At 42.1% G+C, this 22,457-nt stretch overlaps 1 protein-coding gene across 6 annotated transcripts in view; it reads right to left on the bottom strand.

The window, feature by feature from the left end:
* XRCC6 (X-ray repair cross complementing 6) overlaps positions 1-22,457 on the bottom strand; it is a 39,864-nt gene continuing 17,407 nt past the window's right edge. For 5 of the 6 annotated variants that reach the window (XM_023559885.2, XM_010599303.3, XM_003419814.4 and 2 more), the window contains 7 exons: positions 17,586-17,772; positions 11,584-11,752; positions 10,685-10,846; positions 9,105-9,234; positions 5,948-6,048; positions 5,178-5,291; positions 3,422-3,835 (listed from right to left, as the gene is read on the bottom strand). In XM_023559885.2, coding sequence (XP_023415653.1) covers positions 3,639-3,835; positions 5,178-5,291; positions 5,948-6,048; positions 9,105-9,234; positions 10,685-10,846; positions 11,584-11,752; positions 17,586-17,772 — 1,060 coding nt within the window. In that variant the 3' untranslated portion in view covers positions 3,422-3,638. Of the gene's footprint in view, positions 2,862-3,421; positions 3,836-5,177; positions 5,292-5,947; positions 6,049-9,104; positions 9,235-10,684; positions 10,847-11,583; positions 11,753-17,585; positions 17,773-22,457 lie in introns of those variants that run through there. The other variant, XM_064283444.1, reaches the window with a different exon arrangement.

A 22,457-nucleotide genomic window follows, 5' to 3' on the forward strand; every position in this document is an offset into this window, starting at 1 on the left:
ACAGCAATAAATATGGTCAAGTCAAAAAACTGCAGGACAATGAAGAACCCCACGTGCTGGCAGGGCCCACCAGCTGATCTGACATGCTGACAGCTGCCTGTGAGAGCAAAGGAGTAAATCCCACGTAGGACTGGCTCTCATGCACAATGTAGTCAAAGTTGTAATAATATATTCAAGGACACTTTGGGCTCAAACTAAAAGGCTGAAAAGTCCTTGTGGCTCCTCAAGTATTTGTTGTTAGTTGCTGTCAAGTTGGTTCTGACTCCCGACAACCTTGCATGTGTAGAGTGGAATCGCTCCACAGGATTGTCAGGGGTGTGCCCTTTCGCAAGCAGATTGCCAGGCATGTCTTCCCAGGTGCCTCGGGGTGGGTCAAGACTCGAGTTGTAATATTGAGGGATTCTATGGGCAAAATGGAGCCCTGGTGGTGCAATGGTTAAGAGCTTGGCTGCTAACTGGAAAGTCACCAGTTCAAATCCACCAGGCACTCCTAGGAAACCCTATGAGGCAGATCTACTCTGTCCTAGAGGGTCGCTATGAGTCAGAACCAACAGCAAAGAGTTCTTGGATGGGCATACTGAATGACGCAGGACCCATCAAAAGAAGACGGAAGGGATACACAGTCTGTACCAAAAAGATTAGTGGACGTTCAGCCATTTCAGGAGGTACCAAATGGTAAAGAACCAATTGAAATAAAGGAGGAAGTCCAAGCTGCACTGAAGGCACTGACGGAAAAACAAGGCTCCGGGATATCGAGTGCCAATTGAGATGTTATAACAAATGGATGCAATGCTGGCAGTGCTCACCTGTCTATGTGAAGAAATTTGGAAGACAGCTACCTGGCGAACTTGACTGGAAGAGATCAATATTTGTGCCCATTCCAAAAAAAATGTAATCCAGCAGAATGTGGAAATTATCAAACAGTATCATTAATACCACATGCAAGTAAAATTTTGGTGAAGATAAAAACAGGTGCAGCAGTATACCGACAGAGAACTACCAGAAATTCAAGCCGGACTCAAAAGAGGATGTGGAACGGATATAATTGCTGATGTGAGATGGAGCTTGGCTGAAGGCAAAGAATACTAGAAAGATGTCTGTTGTTGTTAGGTGCCATTGATTTGGTTCCAATTCATAGCAAGCCTATGTACAACAGAACAAAACACTGCCCGGTCCTGTACCATCCTCTCAATCATTATGCTTCAGACCATTGTTGCAGCCACTATGTCAATCCATCTTTCTGAGGGTCATCTTTTTCACTGACCCTCTACCAAGCATGATGTCCTTCTCCAGGGACTGGTCCCTCCTGATAACACGTCCAAAGTATGTGAGATGAAGATGTTTACCTGTGTTTTATTGACTATGCATACATATTAAACTGTGGATCATAACAAATTATGGATAACATTGTGAAGAGTGGAAACTCCAGAACATTTAATTGTGCTCATGCGGAACCTGTACATAGAATGAGGCAATCGTTCGAACAGAACAAGGGGATACTGAGTGGTTTAAAATCAGAAAAGGTGTGTGTCAGGGCTGTATCCTTTGACCATACTCAATCTGTATGCTCCACAAATAATCCAGAAACTCGGACTGTATGAAGAATGTCGCATCAGGAGTGGAGAAGACTCGTTAACAACCTGCAGTATGAAATGACACAACCTTGCTTGCTGAGAGCAAGGAAGACTTGAAGCACTTGCTGATGAAGATCAAAGAATATATCCTTCAGTATGGATTACACCTCAGCATAAAACAAAAATCCTCATAACTGCACCAATAAGCACCATCACGATAAACGGAGAAGAGATTGAAGTTGTCAAGGATTTCATTTTACTTGAATCCACAATCAATGCCCATTGAAGCAGCAGTCAAGAAATCAAACAATGTGTTGCACTGGACAAATCTGCAAAAGACCTCTTTTAAGTGTTAAAAAGCAAAGATGTCACTTTGAGGACTAAAGTGTGCGTAACCCAAGCCATGGTATTTTCAATCACCTCACATGCATGCAAAAGCAGCAGGGAAGTAATGGAGGGTAGGGGAGTGAGGGGACAAAGAACCCAAGGAAAAGACCCTCCACTTCTCTTCCCTTTCAGTACTAGCTAGGGTCATTCCTCATCTTGAACTTCCTATAGCCCCCCTGATAAATAAGAGAAATCATCTTTCATTTCTCTTTGTAAAAATGTTGTGACGGAGGCATCTAACTTCCTTTAACTTCACAAGGGGGAAGGAGAATCAAGAAAAAAAGCCCAAGGCCAATTCCTATGAAGCTAAGATCAGACGTACTCTCTCCACCATTTTTACCAATTCTGACACCATCTGTCCCTCCCGTGGCACACTCCATTTCTCTGCTGAGTTTGGTAATTCATTACAGTGGCCACACAGAACCCACAGATAATACAATTACGGGGTTTATTAGGAAAGTAAGTGGTTACAATTCAGGCTCAGGAACGCTCAGGATACGGGTTTTCCATCAGGACAGCCTCTTGTCACCTGTGCCCCCAGGTACACCTCTCTCTGGCCCCTCGACCTCTTGCCCTGCTTGGGCAAGTGTTACAAAGCTCTTTTAGCTCTGCTGATGGATCCCCCAAGGCACCCCACTCTGCTGGTAAGCCCTCTGTCTGAAGGTGCTCAGCTGTCTCACTCCGTGGGCTGGGAAGCGTAACGCCCCATCTGACAGTCTCCTACCTCTCCTGCCACCATTTCTTGCCATCTTTGGTGTTGCAGCTCTCTCAGTCTCCTGGTTCCGGGAGCTTCTCAGCACAGGGATCTGGGGTCCAAAGGATGCACACCACTCCTGGCTCTTCTTTCTTGGTGGTGGTAGAGATCCTCTCCTCCTCCCTCTGGGATAACTCATTTTAAGCCTAGTGGGATGGCAAAACTGACTGATCCCTTCATTGGGGTTCCATATACCTTATTTGCATGGTCCAGCTCAATCATTGTGTGTGAGTCACAAAGACTATGGCTAGAAGGGCCATGTTAAGTAATTCATTATACCACACTCTTATATTGGAACTCAAATTATCAAGGCAATAGAAAATGTATTTAAGTACATCTTCATATACTTGAATGTCACATAAGAGGAATGCAAGATGGGGTGGGGGGGGGCTGCTGTTTATTCATGAAGCAAATGGCACCAGAATTAGAAGGCTGCATTTGTACCGCTTCTGAAATTTGATTTTTAGACCTTAACATGACACATTTAGAAGCAAACAGGTAGGAGGACAGAGGGTCGGAAGAAGATAATCTTGAAGTATGTTCACCTGTCCTTGACTGTCACGCACGCCTACCCGTTTATATTTGTTTCCATTGTGATAATATGTGTGTCCTCAAGGGAAGAGAATATCAGGCTAAGAGCCAACGGCAAATGATCTTTGGATGCAAGGCAAACAAATCTTTCTCTTTCACATTAAACAACAGCATATAGTACAAAGGAAAGGCTCTTTATTCAGACAGCAGAGTAAGGCACAGCAAACTAGAGGGCTACACTGTCTCCACAGCAACGGAAAGCCCCATAAACCAAGACCCCGGGCTTCTGTCAGGCAGATTCTTCCTGGCTCAGGAGAAACCTGTTTCCACTGGTGAGAACACACCAGGCTGCCCGGCTACACTGTGGAAGGGGGGCTGGGGGTGCAGCCTGGTCAGCCCTCCTGGAAGTGCCTGGTGAGTGCATCCAGCAGCTCCTGCTTCTTCACCCCGCCCTGCAGCCCGCACATCCTACAGGCTTCCTTCAGCACGGGCACAGTGAGCTTACCCAGCGTGCCCTTGGTGATGTGGGCCTTCAGCTCCTCTTCAGATACCTCCACCTTGGGCCTTTTGTTTCTAGAACCTTCATCATCTGGGGGAAAAGTGCAGGAGGAGTGACTGTAATGCTACCAGAGGCACTGCAGCTGCCCTGCATGGGGCACCCATACGACCTGGGCTGCAGCTGACCGTTGCCACAGAGCTATGGCATGTGCCTACAACATCGTGGGGAAGAGAGGTGTGTTGATAAGGCAATATCATTTAAGTGTAAAACCACAGGAGGGAGTTAGGACTAGTATGAATGCCATCAGTTTACCCAAAACTTTGCTTGCTCTGGGTAAGCAAGTCGTTCGTTCCTTCCTTCTTTTCCGCCCCCCTTCCTCCCTTCACACAGAACACCTGTGTATGTACCTGGGCACTGTGCTAGGCAACAGGAACATGCAGGCTGAGTGAGCTACACTAGTAAATCACTGAGTCGTGTACAGCGTGTGAAGAGCTATGCCGGCAGTACACACAGGGCACTACGAGAGTCACTTCTGATGCAAAAGGAGGACAGCACCATGATCGCCAAGCTAACCTCTTACAGCTACATTTCCTCATAGATCTGTTAGGCAAGCAAGGCTCAAATGTGGCTATTTTTGACCAAAGAGAGCCAAAAAGATGACACCCTAAGCCAGAACTTGCATTCCAAAATGAGGAGGAACACACGTGCTTTCCTGAGAAGAATAACAGTCACAATAAGAAAAAGAACACTTCAGTAGAAAAAAATAGATAAACGCCATTAACGGGAAGTTCACAGAAGAAAAATATGTCATTCTCAGTAACAGCAAATGCATTATAAAATATATACACATACAAACGTCAAAATTACATCTTGTAATTGGAAAATCGCAAATCAAGATGTAATTTTCCCTCTATCATTTTTGTGAAAAAATGTAAACGTATACAAAGTCCAGGACTGGTGAGGGAGGAGGGAAGCGCAGTCATCCTTTCTGAAAGGCTAGGGTGTCAACAGTATCGCTTTCTCGGAGGCAACCTGGCAATTCTTAGCAGAAGAACTTTAGGTGTCTACCCCTTGACCCAGCAATCCCCCCCGCCGCCCCCCTCGGAATCCACCCTAAGGGTCTCCTGACACACACTCAGAGTGTTCCCTGCAGCACAGCCATCAGTACAGGCCACACCTACTCAACAAAGCCCTACAGCCTTATTTTTAATGAGGTCAATGGGCAAGTGCAGAGATAAAAACTGTTCAACAAGTGCAACTGAGTAACAAAAGAGCAAGCTAGGCAATGACATGAACACTATGCCGTTTGTGCTGAAATATGTGTGTGTGTGAGCACGCAGAGTAATTTATGAAAGGAAATTATCCTCTGTGATAAGACCACAAAGGCAACTTCTTAAACGAACCCACTCAGCATCCACACCCAGCTCCTCACCTTGTTTTCGTCTGATAGTTTTTCCCTGGGGATTATAATCTGGTGGGTAGACCAGCTCCTTAAACTCATCCACCAGGGAGCCCAGTCTTTTATCCATTGCTTCAACCTTCGGCACTAGAACATCAAAGTACACGAAGAGTGACCTGGTGAGTTGTGAGCCCCGACTTCCTGTCCAATTCCAACTTTACAGGAAGCAGAGAAGACAGCACCTAACTGCTGGGTGGGGCGAGGACGGGGGAAGGGCCGGCGAGGAGGCAGCTGGTCTGGCCAGCAGAACATTAAGCATCGTGGTTCAGAGCAAGGGCTGGACCCAGTGGATTGATTCCTAACTGACACCCACCACTTACTGGCTGAGTACCCTGGGCTAATCACTGCATTCTCTGTACCCCGTTATTCTGTAAAAGAGGGGTAAGATCAGCCCCCACCTCAGAGCTATGAGAGTTAATGAGTCAACACACGAGCCAACAGCGTCTGGCAGTGAGCACTCAGTAAATGTTACATTCACCAACACGTCCTCATGGGCTGGCCTAGTTTAAAGGCAGACTTCAGAAGCCTAACACTCACTCCTCCTCTCACTGCAGAACCACAGACAAAGCCTTTCCCAGGTAGCCTAAACTGGCCTAGAGAGTCTCTCCAACAGAAGATGGTCTGGAGGATTAGGGTGCATCTTTGGAGAGTGCTAGGTCATATATCCCCGTTACCAGTCCAGGGTAGAATCAATACGGCCTCCCTGAAAAGAACTCCTCTCAACTCAGTCAAAACTTTCTTACACGTCAAATCTACTGCTTGTTCGGGCTCCATCAAATCCAAAGCTAAGGCCTCCAGGTTCCTGAAGTGTTGCTGCAGCACTGGGTTCTCAAAGCTGTCACTCCTGTTAAAAAAGCAATCAACCAATGAGTCCTGCACATGAATGCTTACAGCAGTGCTATTTATAATTGCCAAAAATTGGAAGCAACCAAGATGTCCTTTAATAGGTGAATGGATAAACAAACTGTCATTATCCAGTAATACAAAATAAACAAAAATCACATTGGTAAAGGGCAAGAATGCAGAGCCAATTACTGCATTGCTGTCAATAAGTTGTATACCTGTAAAAAGCTGAATTGGCAAAAGGACCAAAAAAAAAAACCATTGCCGTCCAGTCAATTCCAACTCACAGCAACCCTATAGGACAGAGTATGGTTCCCAAGGAGTGCATAGTGGATCCCAACTCCAACCTTTTGGCTAGCAGCCATAGCTCTTCACTACTACACCACCAGGGTTTCCTATGTACAACCAAACACTTCATGGGATTTGGTTCCTTGGTTTGGAGGGTTAGGGTCATGCTTCATGGAACATCACAGTAATTAATAGGCCTAATAACATCTTGAGTCCTTCTGTTCTACCTCCTAGTTCACTGAGTAGTGCCTGGGGTCTTAATAGCTTGCAAGCAGCCATCCAAGACACAACAATTAGTCTCTATTCTACTGGAGCAAAGGAGGAAGAAGAGTCAGGAATAGGAGGAGGAAATGGAATGTGTGGCTAATTGCCTCCATGAACAACTGTGTCCTCTGCCGTGAGACCAGAAGAACTGGATGGTCCCTGGGTACATTACTGAACATTTTGATCAAAGATTCCACAGAAGAATCCTGATCAAAAGGGGGTAAATGATGAACATAATCTCAAATTCTCATGGAATCCAGATTTTCTGGAGCCATGGAGGTTAGATGAACCCCCTAAACTATTATCCTGAGATAATCTTTAAACCTTAAACCAAAAATACCTCCTGAAGTCTTCTTAAAACCAAAGAGTAGTTCAGCTTAACTAGCAAAGAATGTCTGCCTTAAGCATTATGCTCTTTTAAGATCTATCTATATAGGATCAAGTTGACAACCCCAACTCAAAAGATTAGACAGGAACCTTTGGGGGCAGTAAGGTTATATCAATGGGCGAGGAGTAACTCAGAAAATAATGGTTACACAAGTCAAAGAATGTAATCAATGTCACTGAATGGTGCATTGTTTTCCTGTGTGTATTCTCAACAACAAAAATCTAAAAAAAGAAATGAGCTTTCAAGCCACGAAAAGAGACAGAGGAACCTTAAATGCATACTGCTAAATGAAAGAAGCCAATCTGAAAAAGCTACGTACTGTGTGATTCCAACTATATGCCATTCTGGGAAAGGCAACTATAGAGACAGTACACAGATCAGTGGTTGTTGGGAGGAGGGCGAACTGGTGGAACACAGAGGATCTTCCAGGCAATGAAACCATTCTGTATGATACTGTAATAGTGGGCACATGACATTATGTATTTATCAAAACCTACGGGACTGTACAACACAAAAAGTGAACTATAATTAATAATAACGTGGCAATACTGGTTCATCAATTGTAGCAAATGTACCTCATAAACGCAAGACTAACAAACTGTCTTGGAAGTACAGCCAGAAGGCTCCTTAGAAGTGAGGATGGCGAGACTTCGTCTCACATACTTTGGACATGTTATCAGGAGGGATCAGTCCGTGGAGAAGGAGATCACACCTGGTAAAGCAGATTTGAGGAAGACCCTCAACAAGATAGATTGACACAGTGGCTGCAACAATGGGCTCAAGCATAATAATGATTGTAAGGATGGTGCAGGGCCTGGCAGTGTTTCGTTCTGTTGTACATAGGGTGGCTATGAGTTGGAAGTGACAAGACGACACTTAGCAACAACAATGTTAAGATGTCAATAGGAAAAACAGTGTGCAGAGGGGAGAGGAGGAACATGGGAGCTCTCTGTGCTTCCTGCATGATTTTTCTATTAACCTAAAACTGTTCAAAAAATCAGTCTATTAAAAAAATAACAACAGTAAATAAAAATGTAAACATTTTAAAAATAAAATTAAATAAGCCCAACTGAAGTAACACAGATCCAAGGTCACCTGAGAAAAATACCCAGAGTAAAACAGTTGGGAATCTTGTCTTTCCAATTTTCAATTTATTGCCTGATGCTAGAGATCTAAAAGTTGATTTAAAAGCAAAACAATACCTGCACACCTGTCACTGGAAGTTATGGGAAGAGATAGAAATGGAGGAGTTAGGGCCATATAAGTGCAGGGAAGGTCTAGACAGAGGAGGGGTGGGGGGAGTGGGGAGGATACTGGGCCTGAGTACTCTTTCTTCACATACCCAGCGGCAGCATGGGAGTAAAAAGAGTATGAGCCTAGAGTCAGGCAGACCTAGATTTGAATACTGGCTCAATCTCTTTCCAGCTGGGTGAGTCTGCATAAGCTGCCTCACTCCTTGAAGCTTCAGTTTCCTCATCTGTAAAATGGGTTCTTACGAAGAATAAATGACATAATGTTGGCACTGTACCTAGAACAGTGTCTGGCACATGGTAAAACTCTCAACGATGCTGTATCTTTCATTCCTCAACACAGGGACCCAGGAGGCTACATTTTGGTGGGGGAAGGTGTCCCGTTACCCAGAGGTATAGAAAAATAGCCTAAGACAAATGCTGGAAGGTGAAAAACAAACGATGTTTGGAATCACATCTTACAGGATCTGAGAGGGAATGATTTTTGTCATATAATCATTCTTCTAAGCCTGTAACAATTTACATTGCATTTATTTACTTTCCCTCACTCTGTGACAACAACATAACCAGGGAGAAGGCAGACTAAGTTGCCCCTTTACTGCTACTTTCCTGAACATTCTCAACTCACAAATCTAGATTTCTAAGCCCAGCACAACAGGTTGATGAGCTGTCAGCATGTGGCACAATCCTAGAGTCTTCAATATAACAAGGGCTTCCACCTTCCATATCTATCAGCGTAATAATCCATCAGTTAGCTGAAAGGAATAAAATTGCATTCTGCTGCTCTATGCCTAACTTGACTTTTCAATAACACTTTCCAGTTAGGAGGCACTTCAGAAGAAAGCCTCAGATTGACCCGGTACTCACCTGTAACTGAAGCGGAGCTTCTGAACAATAGCCTTCATCTTGTCTACCTGCTCTGGGTTTGCCAAGATTTTTTCAGTAAAGGGCACCTTCCGTTTATCATCAGCATAGGGTAGGAACATAAGCTGGAAGCCTGAAGTAGAAAGATATGGTCTCCTAAGATTCAATTTAACGAAGTGTGTCACTTACTAAGCTGTCATTTCTCTCTCAGATCCAAATTCACCCATCTATGCCCTGTGGTGCTGGAGCTGTGGTCCGTACGAACTCCATTCCTCCTTTACTAGCTGCCTCCCGTTAGCTTCTGCCGAACAGACTCCCTCCGAAATCTCCAGAGGAGGCTGGAAGGCAGGGGGAGGAAAGAAGGGACATATTCCATCCTGTATGGTGACTGTTCCTGTCAGTAATGCTCCACCACGGGCCTTTCGTTTTGCAACGGCAGTGGCTTCCAGTTCCCAGCTTTTTTGATCCATCCTGAGCTGGGTGATGTCCCTGACCCTTCCTCAGGGAGTCAGCCCCAGTCCAGGAGCCCTCCTCTGAGCTTAAGGGTCTGGTAAGTCCAGCCCGTCTCCTTTTTCCCAGATCCTCCACCACAAATTGAAAGTCAAGAGTAAAGTATTATCTTGTTCCAGTTACTGAAACAAGAGGTACTGAAACACCTGAAGACTGGAACCCACAATACTGACAGGAGCGGTAGGCAAACAGGTAGGGGCAAGCCCCTATCCCTCCTCTGCCCTATAGGGTCCCTCTAGCACCCCCTACTGACAGAGCCTAATGGCTAGCAAAGGCAAAACTGGGACTCTGGTCCCCGCCCCAGCAGCACAGAGCACGGCAGGGTGAATTTGGAACCAAATAACTAACTTAATAACTCAATAACTAACTGAATACCTGATATACAAACCTACCCCTGAGTACTCTGATAACCAGAAATGGTCATTTTTTTCAATATATTATACTGAAAGAGTTACTTTATCAAGTTTTATTAGCATGGCTAAAGAAGAAAGAAAGGTACCATCTGTTGACTACTTGTGCTAGGCACTTGTACATTTATTTCAAATGCAAAACAATCTGAGAGAAAGGTGTCCCAGTATTCCTGTTTTTGCAGATGAGGGATGTAAACAGAAGGATTAAATGACTTGCCCAAGCTGGCAAGTTAATAAGTGGCAGGGATGGGCCTGAAACAAAAGAAAGCTTTCAGATACATTGCATAAAGCAAAGTCAACTCTGACCTCAAAACCCAGTCTCTCCACTGCCTTGGCATATACAGAAGATAAACCAAACATTAAACACCTCAAGGAGGCCAAACAATGGTTTTTGGAAAGAAGGTGTTGGCAGTGAGGCCCCAAGAACTTGTGCCACTAACCTGCAAACAGTCCCTAAAGAGTCAATGCTCAACCCTGGCTGCAGTACTGACTCGTACAGTTGTGCATGTTGTCTACTGCACAACCATATCTGGTGGCCTTACCTGGCTATGCATCAAATTCACCTGTGAAACCTTAAAAATATCCACTTTCCAGGCACCACTCAATAGGTCTGAGTGATTCCAAAGCTTGGACAAAGCTTAGAACCCCTGAACATCCACATACCTGGGGGAGTCACCTGAATTTTCTGGTCATCCAGTTCCTCGTCCTGGGGCACCAACATCACAAAATAAGGTGGGCTGTTGTGGCGGGGTATGTATCTGCAGACTGCCATCACCTCCTTCTCCAGACATTTCGTGAGCAGAGCACTGAACAGGGCTGTGCTCCCTGGAAAACAAAGGTCCCAGTGGTCTATGTCCTAAAGATGTCACTGCCTTTCTTCCCTCTTAACCCATGTTATAAGCCTACAATTTCTTTTCCATTTTCTTAAAAGAGCTTACAACAGACAAGGGGTGATGGCCCCAGAGCTGAGGGGAAAGTGGGGGAGAATCCTAGAGAAGAAGACAAAGGAAAGGAATAAGAGCTTTGGAAGCCTCAAACATTCCATGAAGGAGAACGAATTATTAGTGTCTGTTCACTTTCTACTGACATTAGGCTAATGACATGGGCCTGGACTGCTTGTGAAAACCACTCAGGTCAGATCCAAGGCATTCATTAGCTGTGGCACAGAGGAAAACAGGTCTGGGCAGCACAAATAAGCACAGAGGCGGAGTTCACATCATCTTTAAATGCCAACTCTGGGGAAGAAGCCTGTCGTGTGTGTACGTATATTTACTTTCTATCTGATGCCTCAAAGAAAGAATTCCACAGGAAATACCTTTGGAAGAAAAAAAAAAGCTAAATTCCATATGCCCCTCCTGGAGATACACAAATTAAAGGTCGTCAAGAAACCTCTTTAACTTTGGTTAGTCCAGTTTTTCCAGAATTTATTTGAGCATGAAACATTTCCAAATATCCCATCAACATCTCCTGTAACAGTTTCCAAGCAGCACCTTGGGAAACACTGCTCCACAGACTGCATTTTGGGTCAGAGCCACTCGTTCAGCCCTCATCTAGGCACCTACCGTTCACCAGGGACTCCTCGGGGTACACAAACAGGGAGGGCTTCAGGTAATGGTGCTTCTTCAGCATGATCAAGGGCTTGAAACCGATGAGAGTCAAACCTGGTTCATCAAACCGTTTTAGCTGCTCTGTTTCTTCTTTCTCTAGTACAATCTGACGACTCCCATAGCTCTTTAAATAAAATAAAGATAGTTACCATCATGCTGACTCCGACTCATGATGACCCCATGTGTGTCAGAGTAGGAGTGTGCTCAATAGGGTTTTCAATGGCTGATCTTTTGAAAGGAGATTGCCAGGCCTTTCTTCCAAGGCACCTGTGGGTGGACTTGAACTTACAATCCTTCAGTTAGCAGCCAAGCACTTAACTGTTTGTGTTACCTAGGGGCTCCCCATAGCTCTAAAATAGGGAAAAACTAGGGGCCACAAAGAGAGGCTACATGGAGACAACAAATGGCTGCCACACGACACAGCAAGTTAGAGTCAGCTCTCTTCTAAGGAGCGGGAAGACGGCCAACTAAAGATTTCTCCTCCAACAGGAATGGGCATTTACCTAGTACCTGCAGGTACTTTATACCTGTCCCTAGTTTACCTTCTGGAACAACCCTATAAAGTAGACCTTAAAAACCCTGTTTTAGAGATGAATGAGCGGAGGCTCAATGGTTGGGTAACTTGCTCCAAGTTATGTAACTGAACTGGGCCTTAAACCCAGACCTGTCCGGTGCCAAAGGCCATGTTCTTCAACTATTTATTCTTTTCCTCACCGCTGAACAGGCACTGAGCTCCCAGCCCCGAGGCCATATTTAACACAAGATGCTCAAAACCAAACACCAAACTCGCTGCCATCAAGTTGATTCCAATTCAAAGTGACCCAGTAGGACAGAGCAGAACTGCCCACAGGATTTCCAAGCCTAGAAATCTTTACAGAAGTAGACTTCCACATCTTTCTCCTGCTGAGCAGCTGGCCAAACTTCTGGTTAGGAGCTGAGTACTTTAACTACCACGCCACCTGGACTCCATTAATATGCTCAAACCTGCCTATCTGTTGAATGAGAGGGCCTACTTCAGACGCTGTGCTAGTCCCAGTTAGTGCGGGAAGCAGACACAGACACATAAATATTACTTCTAAGCTTTAATGTTTGCCTTTTGACCCTGGATACACAACTAGCAACAGCACCAGAGTCAGATCTGGGTTTCCATAATAACGTAAGACGCCTTTAGGTTTTTTCGGGCACATTGCATGAATAAACAAACTCAGAATTCTTAGAAAAAGCAGGGGCAATGCTGTCAGGCCTGGCTTTCAACAGTGGGATATCTAATATATCAACAAAAACACAAACAGCAAAAGACAAAATAAATAAATGAGACCTCATAAAAATTAAAAACTTTTGTTCAAAGACTTTACCGGAAGTGTGAAAAGACAAGCTACCAACTGGGAAAATATCTTCAGAAACCACATATTCAACAAGAATCTAATGACCAAAAATCTAATGACCAAAATGTATATAAAACTTCAACAACAACAAAAAGACAACCCAATCATAAAGTGGGCAAAGGATTTTAAGACATTTCACCAAAGAGGACATTCAAATGGGCACCGCACACATGAAAAGATGCTCAGCAGAAAGATGCAAATCACAACCACAATGAGATACCATCTCACTCCCACTAGGATGGCTAAGATAAAAAAAACCCGAAAATAAACATTAGCAAGGATGTGGGGAAACTGGAACTCTCATCCATTGCTGGTAGGAATGAAAAATGGCACAGCCTTTGTGGACAACAGTGCGGCGGTTCCTCAAAAAACTAAAAATAGAACTACCATTAAAAAAAATAATAGACCTGTTGCCGTCAAGTCGATTCCGACTCATAATGACCCTACAGGACAGGGTAGGACTGCCCCATAGGGTTTTCAAGGAGCAACTGGTGGATGCGAACTGCTGACCTTTTGGTTAGCAGCCGCATGCTTAACCACTGCGCCACCAGGGCCCCAGAACGACCATATGACCCAGTAATTCCACCCCTAGGTATATACCCAAAAGAAAAAAGACTCAAAAAGAGCCTCGTACACCGATGTTCACTGCAGCACTATTCACAATAGCCAAAAGGTGGAAACAACCTAAATGCCCATCAACAGATAAATGGATAAACAACATGCGCTACACACATACAATGGAATACTACTCAGCCAGTAGGAGAAATGAAGTCTTGATATATGCCACAGAATGGATGGAGCTTGAAGACATTATGCTGAGCGAAATAAGCCCAGCACAAAAGGACAAATATTGTATGATCTCACTTTTATGAAGAGACAAGAAAAGGCAAATTTATAGAGACCAAAGTTTATTAGTGGTTACCAGGGTTGGGAAGGATGGGGAAAAGAGTGGCTAATGGTAATGGAAAAATCACATTGATTAAGGGTAGGGTTGCACAGCTTATTATTGTAATTTCCGTCAGTAAGTTGTACAGCTGTGAAAAGTTGAATTGGCAAAAGTTGTACGACAGATACATTTACAACAAGGACAAAAAAAAAAAAAGAGTGGCTCCTGAGCCGGCTTATGTACAATGAAACAACTCATCGGATTTGGTACCTTGGTTTGGAGGTTTAGGGTCATCGTTTCTCAGGACATCCTAGTTAACTGGCCGAATACCATTTTTTCTTTTTATTGTGCTTTAAGTGAAAGTTTACAGCTCAAGTTAATTTCTCATACAAAAATTTATACACATGTTGTTATGTGACCCTAATTGCAATCTCTATAATGTGACCACACATTTCCTCCTTTCCACCCCGGTTTCCCGTGTCCATTCAGCCAGCTCCTATCCCTTTCTGCCTTCTTAACCCACCTCCAGACAGGAGCTGCCCGTGTAGTCTCATGCGTCTACCTGAACAAAGATGCACACTCTTTTTAAGTGTTATTTTATGTTTTGGCCTAATAACATGTTTAGTGCTTTTGTTCTACCTCCTAGTTTGTTGGGTAGTACCTGGGGTCTTAAAAGCTTGCAAGCGGCCATCCAGGGCACAACAATTAGTCTCTATTCACCTGGATCAACAGAGGAAGAAGGAGAGTCAGAACAGGAGGATATGGAACGTGTGGCTAATTGCCTCCATAAACAACTGCGTCCTCTGCCGGGAGACCAGAAGCAAATGGTGCCCTTCTACCATTACTGAACATTTTGAGGGAAGATTCCATAGAAGAATCCTAATCAAAAGGTGAAAAATGCAGAACAGGATTTCAAATTCTCATGGACTCTAGACTTTCTAGAGCTATGGAGGATAGATGAGCTCCTCAAACTATGGTCCTAAGATAATCTTGAAACCTTAAACCAAAAATATCCCCTCAAGTCTTCTTAAAACCAAACAACAGTTTAGCTTAACTAGTAAAAAAGGTCCGCCTTGAGCATTATGCTATTTTAAGAACTATCTATATGGGATCAAATTGATGACAACAATTCAAAAGATTAGACAGGAACCTTACGGGGCAATGAGTTTATGTTACTGAGGAATGAACAACTCTTAAAAGGTGGGTGGGAATGGTTGCATAACTTGAAGAATGTAATCAATGTCACTAAATTATACATGAAGAAATTGTTGAATTGATTAAAAGAAAAAATTTTTTTTTTTTTTTAGATGGATTGAATTGTGTCCCCCTAAAACATTTGTCAACTTGGCTAGGTCATGATTCCCACTATTGCATGACTGTCTACCATTTTATCATCTAATGTGATTTCTCCCACGTGTTGCAAATCCTATTTCTATATGGTTGATGAGATGGAACTAGTGGCAGTTATATAAACTCAATCTACAAGATTCATCCATAATTTAAGCCAATCACTTTTGAGATATGGAAGAGAGAAGCAAGCAGAGAGACAAAGGGACCCCATACAAGAAACAGGAGCTAGGACAATAGCGTATCCTTTGGACCTGGGGTCCCTGTGCTGAGAAGCTCTTCGACCAGGGAAGACTGATGACAAGGACCTTCTTTCAGAGCCAACAGAGAGAGAAAGCCTTCCCCCCCGAGAGCTGACACCCTGAGTTTGGACTTGCAGTCTACTAGACTGTGAGGGAACAAAAATTTTCTTTGTTAAAGCCATCCACTTGTAATATTTCTGTCATAGCAGCACTAGATAACTAAGACAGATGTTTCATTGTGTATACTCTCAACAATGACAAAATAAATAAAATTTAGAAGGAAAAAAAAAAAAACTCAGTGATCAGAAGAGCTACTGCCTGTGAATGTTCCAATACAGAAAACTAGCCACTTCCAAAATGGAAGAGGGAATTTCTTATTCTCTCCTCCTTCATAAAGCAGGGCAAACCATGAGGCTTGACATTTGTGTTTTAAAAACCATCCCATGGGTCAAATCAAATCAATATTTAATTTTAGTCACTTAGCTCATCCCTCTACGTCCTGAATTTAGGCAAAACTAATCGTCTCTCACATTTTGCTTAATTAAAAAAAAGATGACACATTCGATTTTAACTTTAGGTGTCAAATCCTTCTACCGAGTGAGCACAGCTGAGAGGATGAGGAGACAGTGTTCTGCACTGTAAGTCTGTGTTTCCGGTTAAGAAAGGCATATGTGTGTCATTTTAAACCACAGGAAAAACGTGGTTTGGCAAAAAAAAAATTTCTACCTGAACAAAACAGGTTTACCTCAGACCTAACAAACCTTCTCTAGGTTCTCATCTCCCTAGTTATCTATAAAGCATTTTCTGCAACTGTACCTGAGTGAGGTATTAGACTGTTTATACCTTACAGCTGTAGGTTCTGGGACAAGGCCTGAAGTTTTCACTGACATCTTTTTCAAACACTGGCCTTATATAACTTTCTAGCTCTCAAGAGACCACTGAAAACCAACATATCTTATTCAGAAAAATAATTTATAATTAAATGTTATAGTAAGGTTTCCTTTTTTCTTATTTGGCTGATAGTTCTATTTTTTCGTGCTAAATAAATACACTTGTATTTTTATCTTCTATGAAGACAAGAACTAAATCAGAATGAGGCACTTTCTGGACACTGGATTAATAAAATTTAATAATTTTTAGTTCTTATTTCATTGTACTTATGCCACTCTGTCTCAGTATAATATATAGGGCACATATGGGCTTATATTATTTTACCTTTAAAATGCTAAAATTTAGGAAGAAACTAGTCTACAGGACAAACAGTCTACACAAACCATGGCCTCATATACCCTGAGACAGAAGAACCAGATGGTGCCCAACTACCAGTACCAACAGTTCTAATAAGGGTGACAATAGATGGACCCTCATAAAATGGGAGAAAATGTGGAACAGAACCTCATATGCCTAAAAAAAAAAAAAGACTTACTGGACTGGTTGACACTGAAGGCCTCCCTGAGACTACTGTCCTGAGATACTCTTCAAACCTTGAGCCAAAACTAATCTGAGGTTACGTTGTAGCCAAATAACAGATGGGCTCAAAAAATAATGAATATTACCCATAAGTACTGTGCTCCTTTAAAAAATCACCTATATGTGGCCAGTAATTACTTTAAAACCAGATGAGAACGTAAGGGGGCAAGGAAACTAGATTAACGTAAACAGAACAACCAGAACAGAAATGAGAATGTATATGCATTGTAAAGTATGTAACCAATGACAATGAACAACTTGTATAGAAATTGTTGAATGGAAACCTAAACTGCTGTGTAAACCTTGCCTGAAAACACATTTAAATATTATTTTCAAAAAATGCTCACTTAAAGCACAATAAAGATAATTTAAAAAAAATTTTTAAATGCTAAAATTTAGGCTCCATAATACATCTTCCTAAATTTGTAGTAACTAAAAACAAAATAATTGAGGGGAAAAAAAAAAGACCACTGGTCTAGATGCCATAGTTCATAGACTAATGTCTTTGTTTCAACAGCTTGGCTAGAAAGATGTACACATAAAAGTTATTTAACTGGTGAGGCTGATCAGAAAACTGCTCCCTGTTAACCGGTCAACGGGACAAAAATTCAGTAAAGGCATATCTACCTGGGACCTCTTGGTGTCGCTGGGCAGAAGCAAACTGCCGTTGTTTACATTAAATGTCCGGGTCTTGGTTTTCACAGGCTCGTTTGTTTCCCGATAAAGCCTGATTGGTGAAGGCCTGAAAGCCTTCTGGACCAAATTATAAATGCCGACAGTGAGGGCTATGTCTTTGCTGAGCTTAAACTTCAACCTGAACGAAAGAAAAATGAAAAAGCATGGACTATAAGAGTGTACTTTCCCATCTAAAATTCCTTCATGGCACCCAAGCCTTAATTTGTTTTATTCTCTCCAATAATCCTAAACAAGCTCTTAGAATAAATGTATAACGTACTGGAGTTTGCCATAATACCATCTCAGGGTCTATGACACAAAAAGTAATTTCAGAATATGTTAATGGCTTAAAATAACGATAAAGAATATACCATAATAAAACTGAGTTTCTATCAAGCGCCAACTACGTGCCCAGCACGACATCAATTACTTTACAGCTATTTTCTCACTTACGCTTTATAATAACCCTGTAAGTATTGAATTAATCGTCTGTCATTTCTGCTTGTCTGGCATTCCTTTCCCCGTCTTCTAATAACGAAACCCCATTTTTCCTTTGGCAATTACCTTTCCCCCACTGCAGCTCTGAGGAACAGTTAATCAAGGTGTGCTAATAAAAACTACTACACAAATTCAAGTATATCGGATTCAAAGCTTATGTACTTTTCTGTTGGGACCTACTTCTCCAAGTATTTATACCAACACCTGAAGCAGCAATCAGAACCTCTTGAAAATGTTTTATAGTAATGACACTATGCAAAAATGTTTACAATATTGTAGAAAATAAGCAGAAAACAAAAACTACCTACATTATATATTCTTTTCAAGTACACACGGGATATTCTCCAGGACAGACCACATGCTGGGCCATAACACAAGTCTTGATACATTTAAAAAGACTGAAATCATATAAAGCACGTTGCTTGACCACAGCCGAAACTAGAAATCCACAACAGAGAGAAATCTGGGAAAACCCTAAATATTTGGAAGTTAAATAACCCTAAATATTTGGAAATTAACCCACAGGTCAAAGAAAAAATCACAACTTAAAAAAAAAAAAAATCTTTTAAATTGAATGAAAAGAAAAACACAACATATAGATGGGTGTTACTAAAAACACCAGCATTTGGTGGTTTCTTACTTCAATTATTTGGGCTTACTAACTGTTATACCTGGTTGTGTAAAGGCTGCTGAGAGAGAGCTGACAATAAACATAACCAAATAAAAAACTGTATAATCTTCAAAAGTGATTTTGAAAAATTATTGTATCCTCTAAATTTTAGTGTTCTGGGACAAAGCACTGGCCAACTTGGTCCACTGTGGCCTCAGGCTTTAAGTGACCTTGGTTCCTTGTTTCTATTTTTTTTTTTTTATGGTGATTTAGGTGAAGGTTTACAGTGCAAATCAGTTTCTCCTTAAACAATTAATCCACATATTGTTTTGTGACATTGGTTGCCAACCCCGTGACATAGCAACACTCCCCCCTTCTCAACCTTGGGTTCTCCATTTCCATTCATCCATATGTCCTGTTCCCTCCTGCCTTCTCTTCCTTGACCCCTGGCTAGTGTGCCCATTTAATCTCATATACATGGTTCAGCTACATGTATTTTAAGTGTTTTTTTTATGGGCCTGTCTAATCTTTGACTGAAGGGTAAACTTCAGAAGTGGCCTCGGTCCTGAGTTAAAAGGGTATCCGGGGGCCATATTCTTAGAGTTTCTCCAGTCTCTGTCAGACCAGTAAGTCTGGTCTTTTTTGGTGAGTTAAAATTTTGTTCTACATTTTTCTCCAGCTCTGTCCGGGACTCTCTATTGTGATCCCTGTCAGAGCAGTCAGTGCTAGTAGCCGGGCACCATCTAATTGGCTGGATTCAGTCTGTGGTGGTTGTGGCCCATTAGTCCTTTGGACTAATCTTTCCCTTGTATCTTCAGGTTTTTTCATTCTCCCTTACTCCGATGGGCTGGGACCAGTGGAGTATATGACATGGAGGCTCACAAGCTTTTAAGATCCCAGACACTACTCACCAAAGTAGGATATAGAACATTTTCTTTAAAAACTGTTATGCCAATTGAACTAGATGTCCCCAAGGACCTTGGTTCTACTTCTAACCCAAAATAGCAAATCCATTACTCCCTCCACCCCATCTAAATTTTCACCTTTATAAACTGAGGTATCTTTCAACCCTGAACATGTCATAACTCCAAATTACAAAACAATTACAGTATAACATCATATGCTTTATCTCATATGTTGAGAAGGAAAATGTGGAAGACTGGATCATGGTGCAGAAGAAGTTACTTAATAGGTTTAATTTCATCTGAAATGTTTTTAGGTTAATAAATGCCACTAGTGGATAGGTTTCAACCTATCTCAAAGGGCTGTCATAAAGATTAAATAAGTTAACGTGTCAACAAAGAATTTAGGACTGTGCCTGGCACACAATAACCACACAATTATTTATTTGATTATACTAAGAATATGCTTAATAATTTTCTAGGCCTTAGATCTAAAGCACTACTACTTTTCAAACATCTCCAACCTACCTATTATTATTTGTATCAGGTACCCTTATAATCACTCTTCCATAAAATAATAAAAATAGCTAACATTTATAAATAATTACTATGTCCCAAGCACAATGCCTAGTGTCATGGATTGAACTGTGTCCCCAAAAAATATATGTATCAATTTGGATAGGCCATAATTCCCAGTACTGTGTAATTGTCCCCCATTTTGTCATTTGATGTGAAATTTTCCTATGTGTTGTAAATCCTATCACTGTGATGTTAATGAGATGAATTATTGGAAGTTATATTGACGAGATCTACAAGATTAGATTGTATCTTAAGCCAATCTCTTTTGAGATATAAAACAGTGAAGCAAGCAGAGAGACAGAGGGACCTCATACCGCCAAGGGAGCAGAGCACATCCTTCAGACCTGGGGTTCCTGTGCAGAGAAGCTCCTAGTCCAGGGGAAGATTGATGGCAAGGACCTTCCTCCAGAGCCAACACAGAAAGCCTTCCCCTGGAACTGATGCCCTGAATTTGGACTTGTAGCCTACTAAACTGTGAGAAAATAAACTTCTCTTTGTTAAAGCCATCCACTTGTGGTATTTCTGTTATAGCAGCACTAGATGACTAAGAAACTTAGATTATCCCATTTGATCTTCACTTCAATCCTATCGAGAGGAACCATTTGGTCCCATTTTACTGAGGCTCAGAGAAGTTCCTGACTTGGCCCCAGGTCACAGAGTAGAGGGACCAGAATTAGAATCCAGCATTAAGACTCCAGTAACTATATTTACCCACTACTTTATCCTCTCTGCCAACCCCACCCAAGTTTGTGGTAGATTTCCAAATTGTACTAGGAATAACAGTCTGTCGTTACAGGGAGAATGAAGGTGTGACAGAGCATTTGTTTGAGCAAAAAGAAATAGTTCCCAGGGGGAAATGAATGTAATGACAAAATGACAAGTGGAGCAAAGAGTGGGGCCGTGCTTTCCTGAAGATCACTTCATGGGGTTTCTAGAACTGCCACTTAATTCTTAAAAACAGCTCAAAAATTACCAAGGGTCATGACCCTCATATTGAGGAAACCACTCTAAAATGAACACTTAATTGTGCTCATAAGGAACCTATACACGGATCAAGAGGCAGTTGTTCGGACAGAACAAGGGGATACTGCGTGGTTTAAAGTCAGGAAAGGTTGTGTCCCTTCACCATGCTTATTCAACCTGTATGCTGAGCAAATAATCAGAGAAGCTGGACTATATGAAGAAGGACGGGGCATCAGGATTGGAGGAAGACTCATTTGCAACCTGCGTTATGCAGATCATACAACCTTGCTTGCTGAAAGTGAAGAAGACTTGAAGCACTTACTGATGAAGATCAAAGCCCAAAGCCTTCAGTATGGTTTATGCCTCAACATAAAGAAAACAAAAATCCTTACAACTGGACCAATGAGCAACATCACGATAAACGGAGAAAAGACTGAAGTTGTCAGGATTTCATTTTACTTGGAGTCACAATCAACACCCATGGAAGCAGCAGTCAAAAAATCAAAAGATGTATTGTATTGGGCAAATCTGCCGCAAAGGACCTTTTTAAAGTCTTGAAAAGCAAAGATGTCACCTTGAAGACTAAAGATGTACCTGACCCAAGGCATGGTATTTTCAATCACATCATATGCACGTGAAAGCTGGACTGTGAATAAGGAAGACAGAAGATGAATTGACGCCTTTGAATTGTAGTGTTGGCGAAGAACACTGAATATACCACGGACTGCCAAAAGAAGGAACAAATCTGTCTTAGAAGAAGTACAACTAGAATGCTCCTTAGAAACAAGGATGGCAAGACTGCATCTTACATACTTTGGACATGTTGCAGGAAGGATCAGTCCCTAGGGAAGGACATCATGTTTGGTAAAGTAGAGGGACAGCAGAAGAGAGGAAAACCCTCAGTGAGGTGGATTGACATGGTGGCTACAACAACGGGCTCAAGCATAACAACTGTGAGCATGGCGCAGGACCGGGCAGTGTTTTGTTCTGTGGTACACAGGGTCGCTATGAGTCGGAACCGACTCTACAGCACCTGACAACAACAACAACAGTCTAAAATAAAAAACTAATGCTCTTTAGAAAAAGACACTGAGGAGCACTTAAAATTCTAAGTTCTTTCAAAGAACATAATCTAACAAACTGGTTCCTATTAATGGCAAATGATAAGAAATCAGAATAACATGATTATAATACGCCTAAAAGGAAGATCAGTTAATACAACTATTATTCAAATTTATGCCCCAGACACTAATGCCAAAGATGTAGAAATTG

Source organism: Loxodonta africana, chromosome 4 (genome assembly GCF_030014295.1).
Source record: "Loxodonta africana isolate mLoxAfr1 chromosome 4, mLoxAfr1.hap2, whole genome shotgun sequence".
NCBI lineage: Eukaryota > Metazoa > Chordata > Mammalia > Proboscidea > Elephantidae > Loxodonta > Loxodonta africana.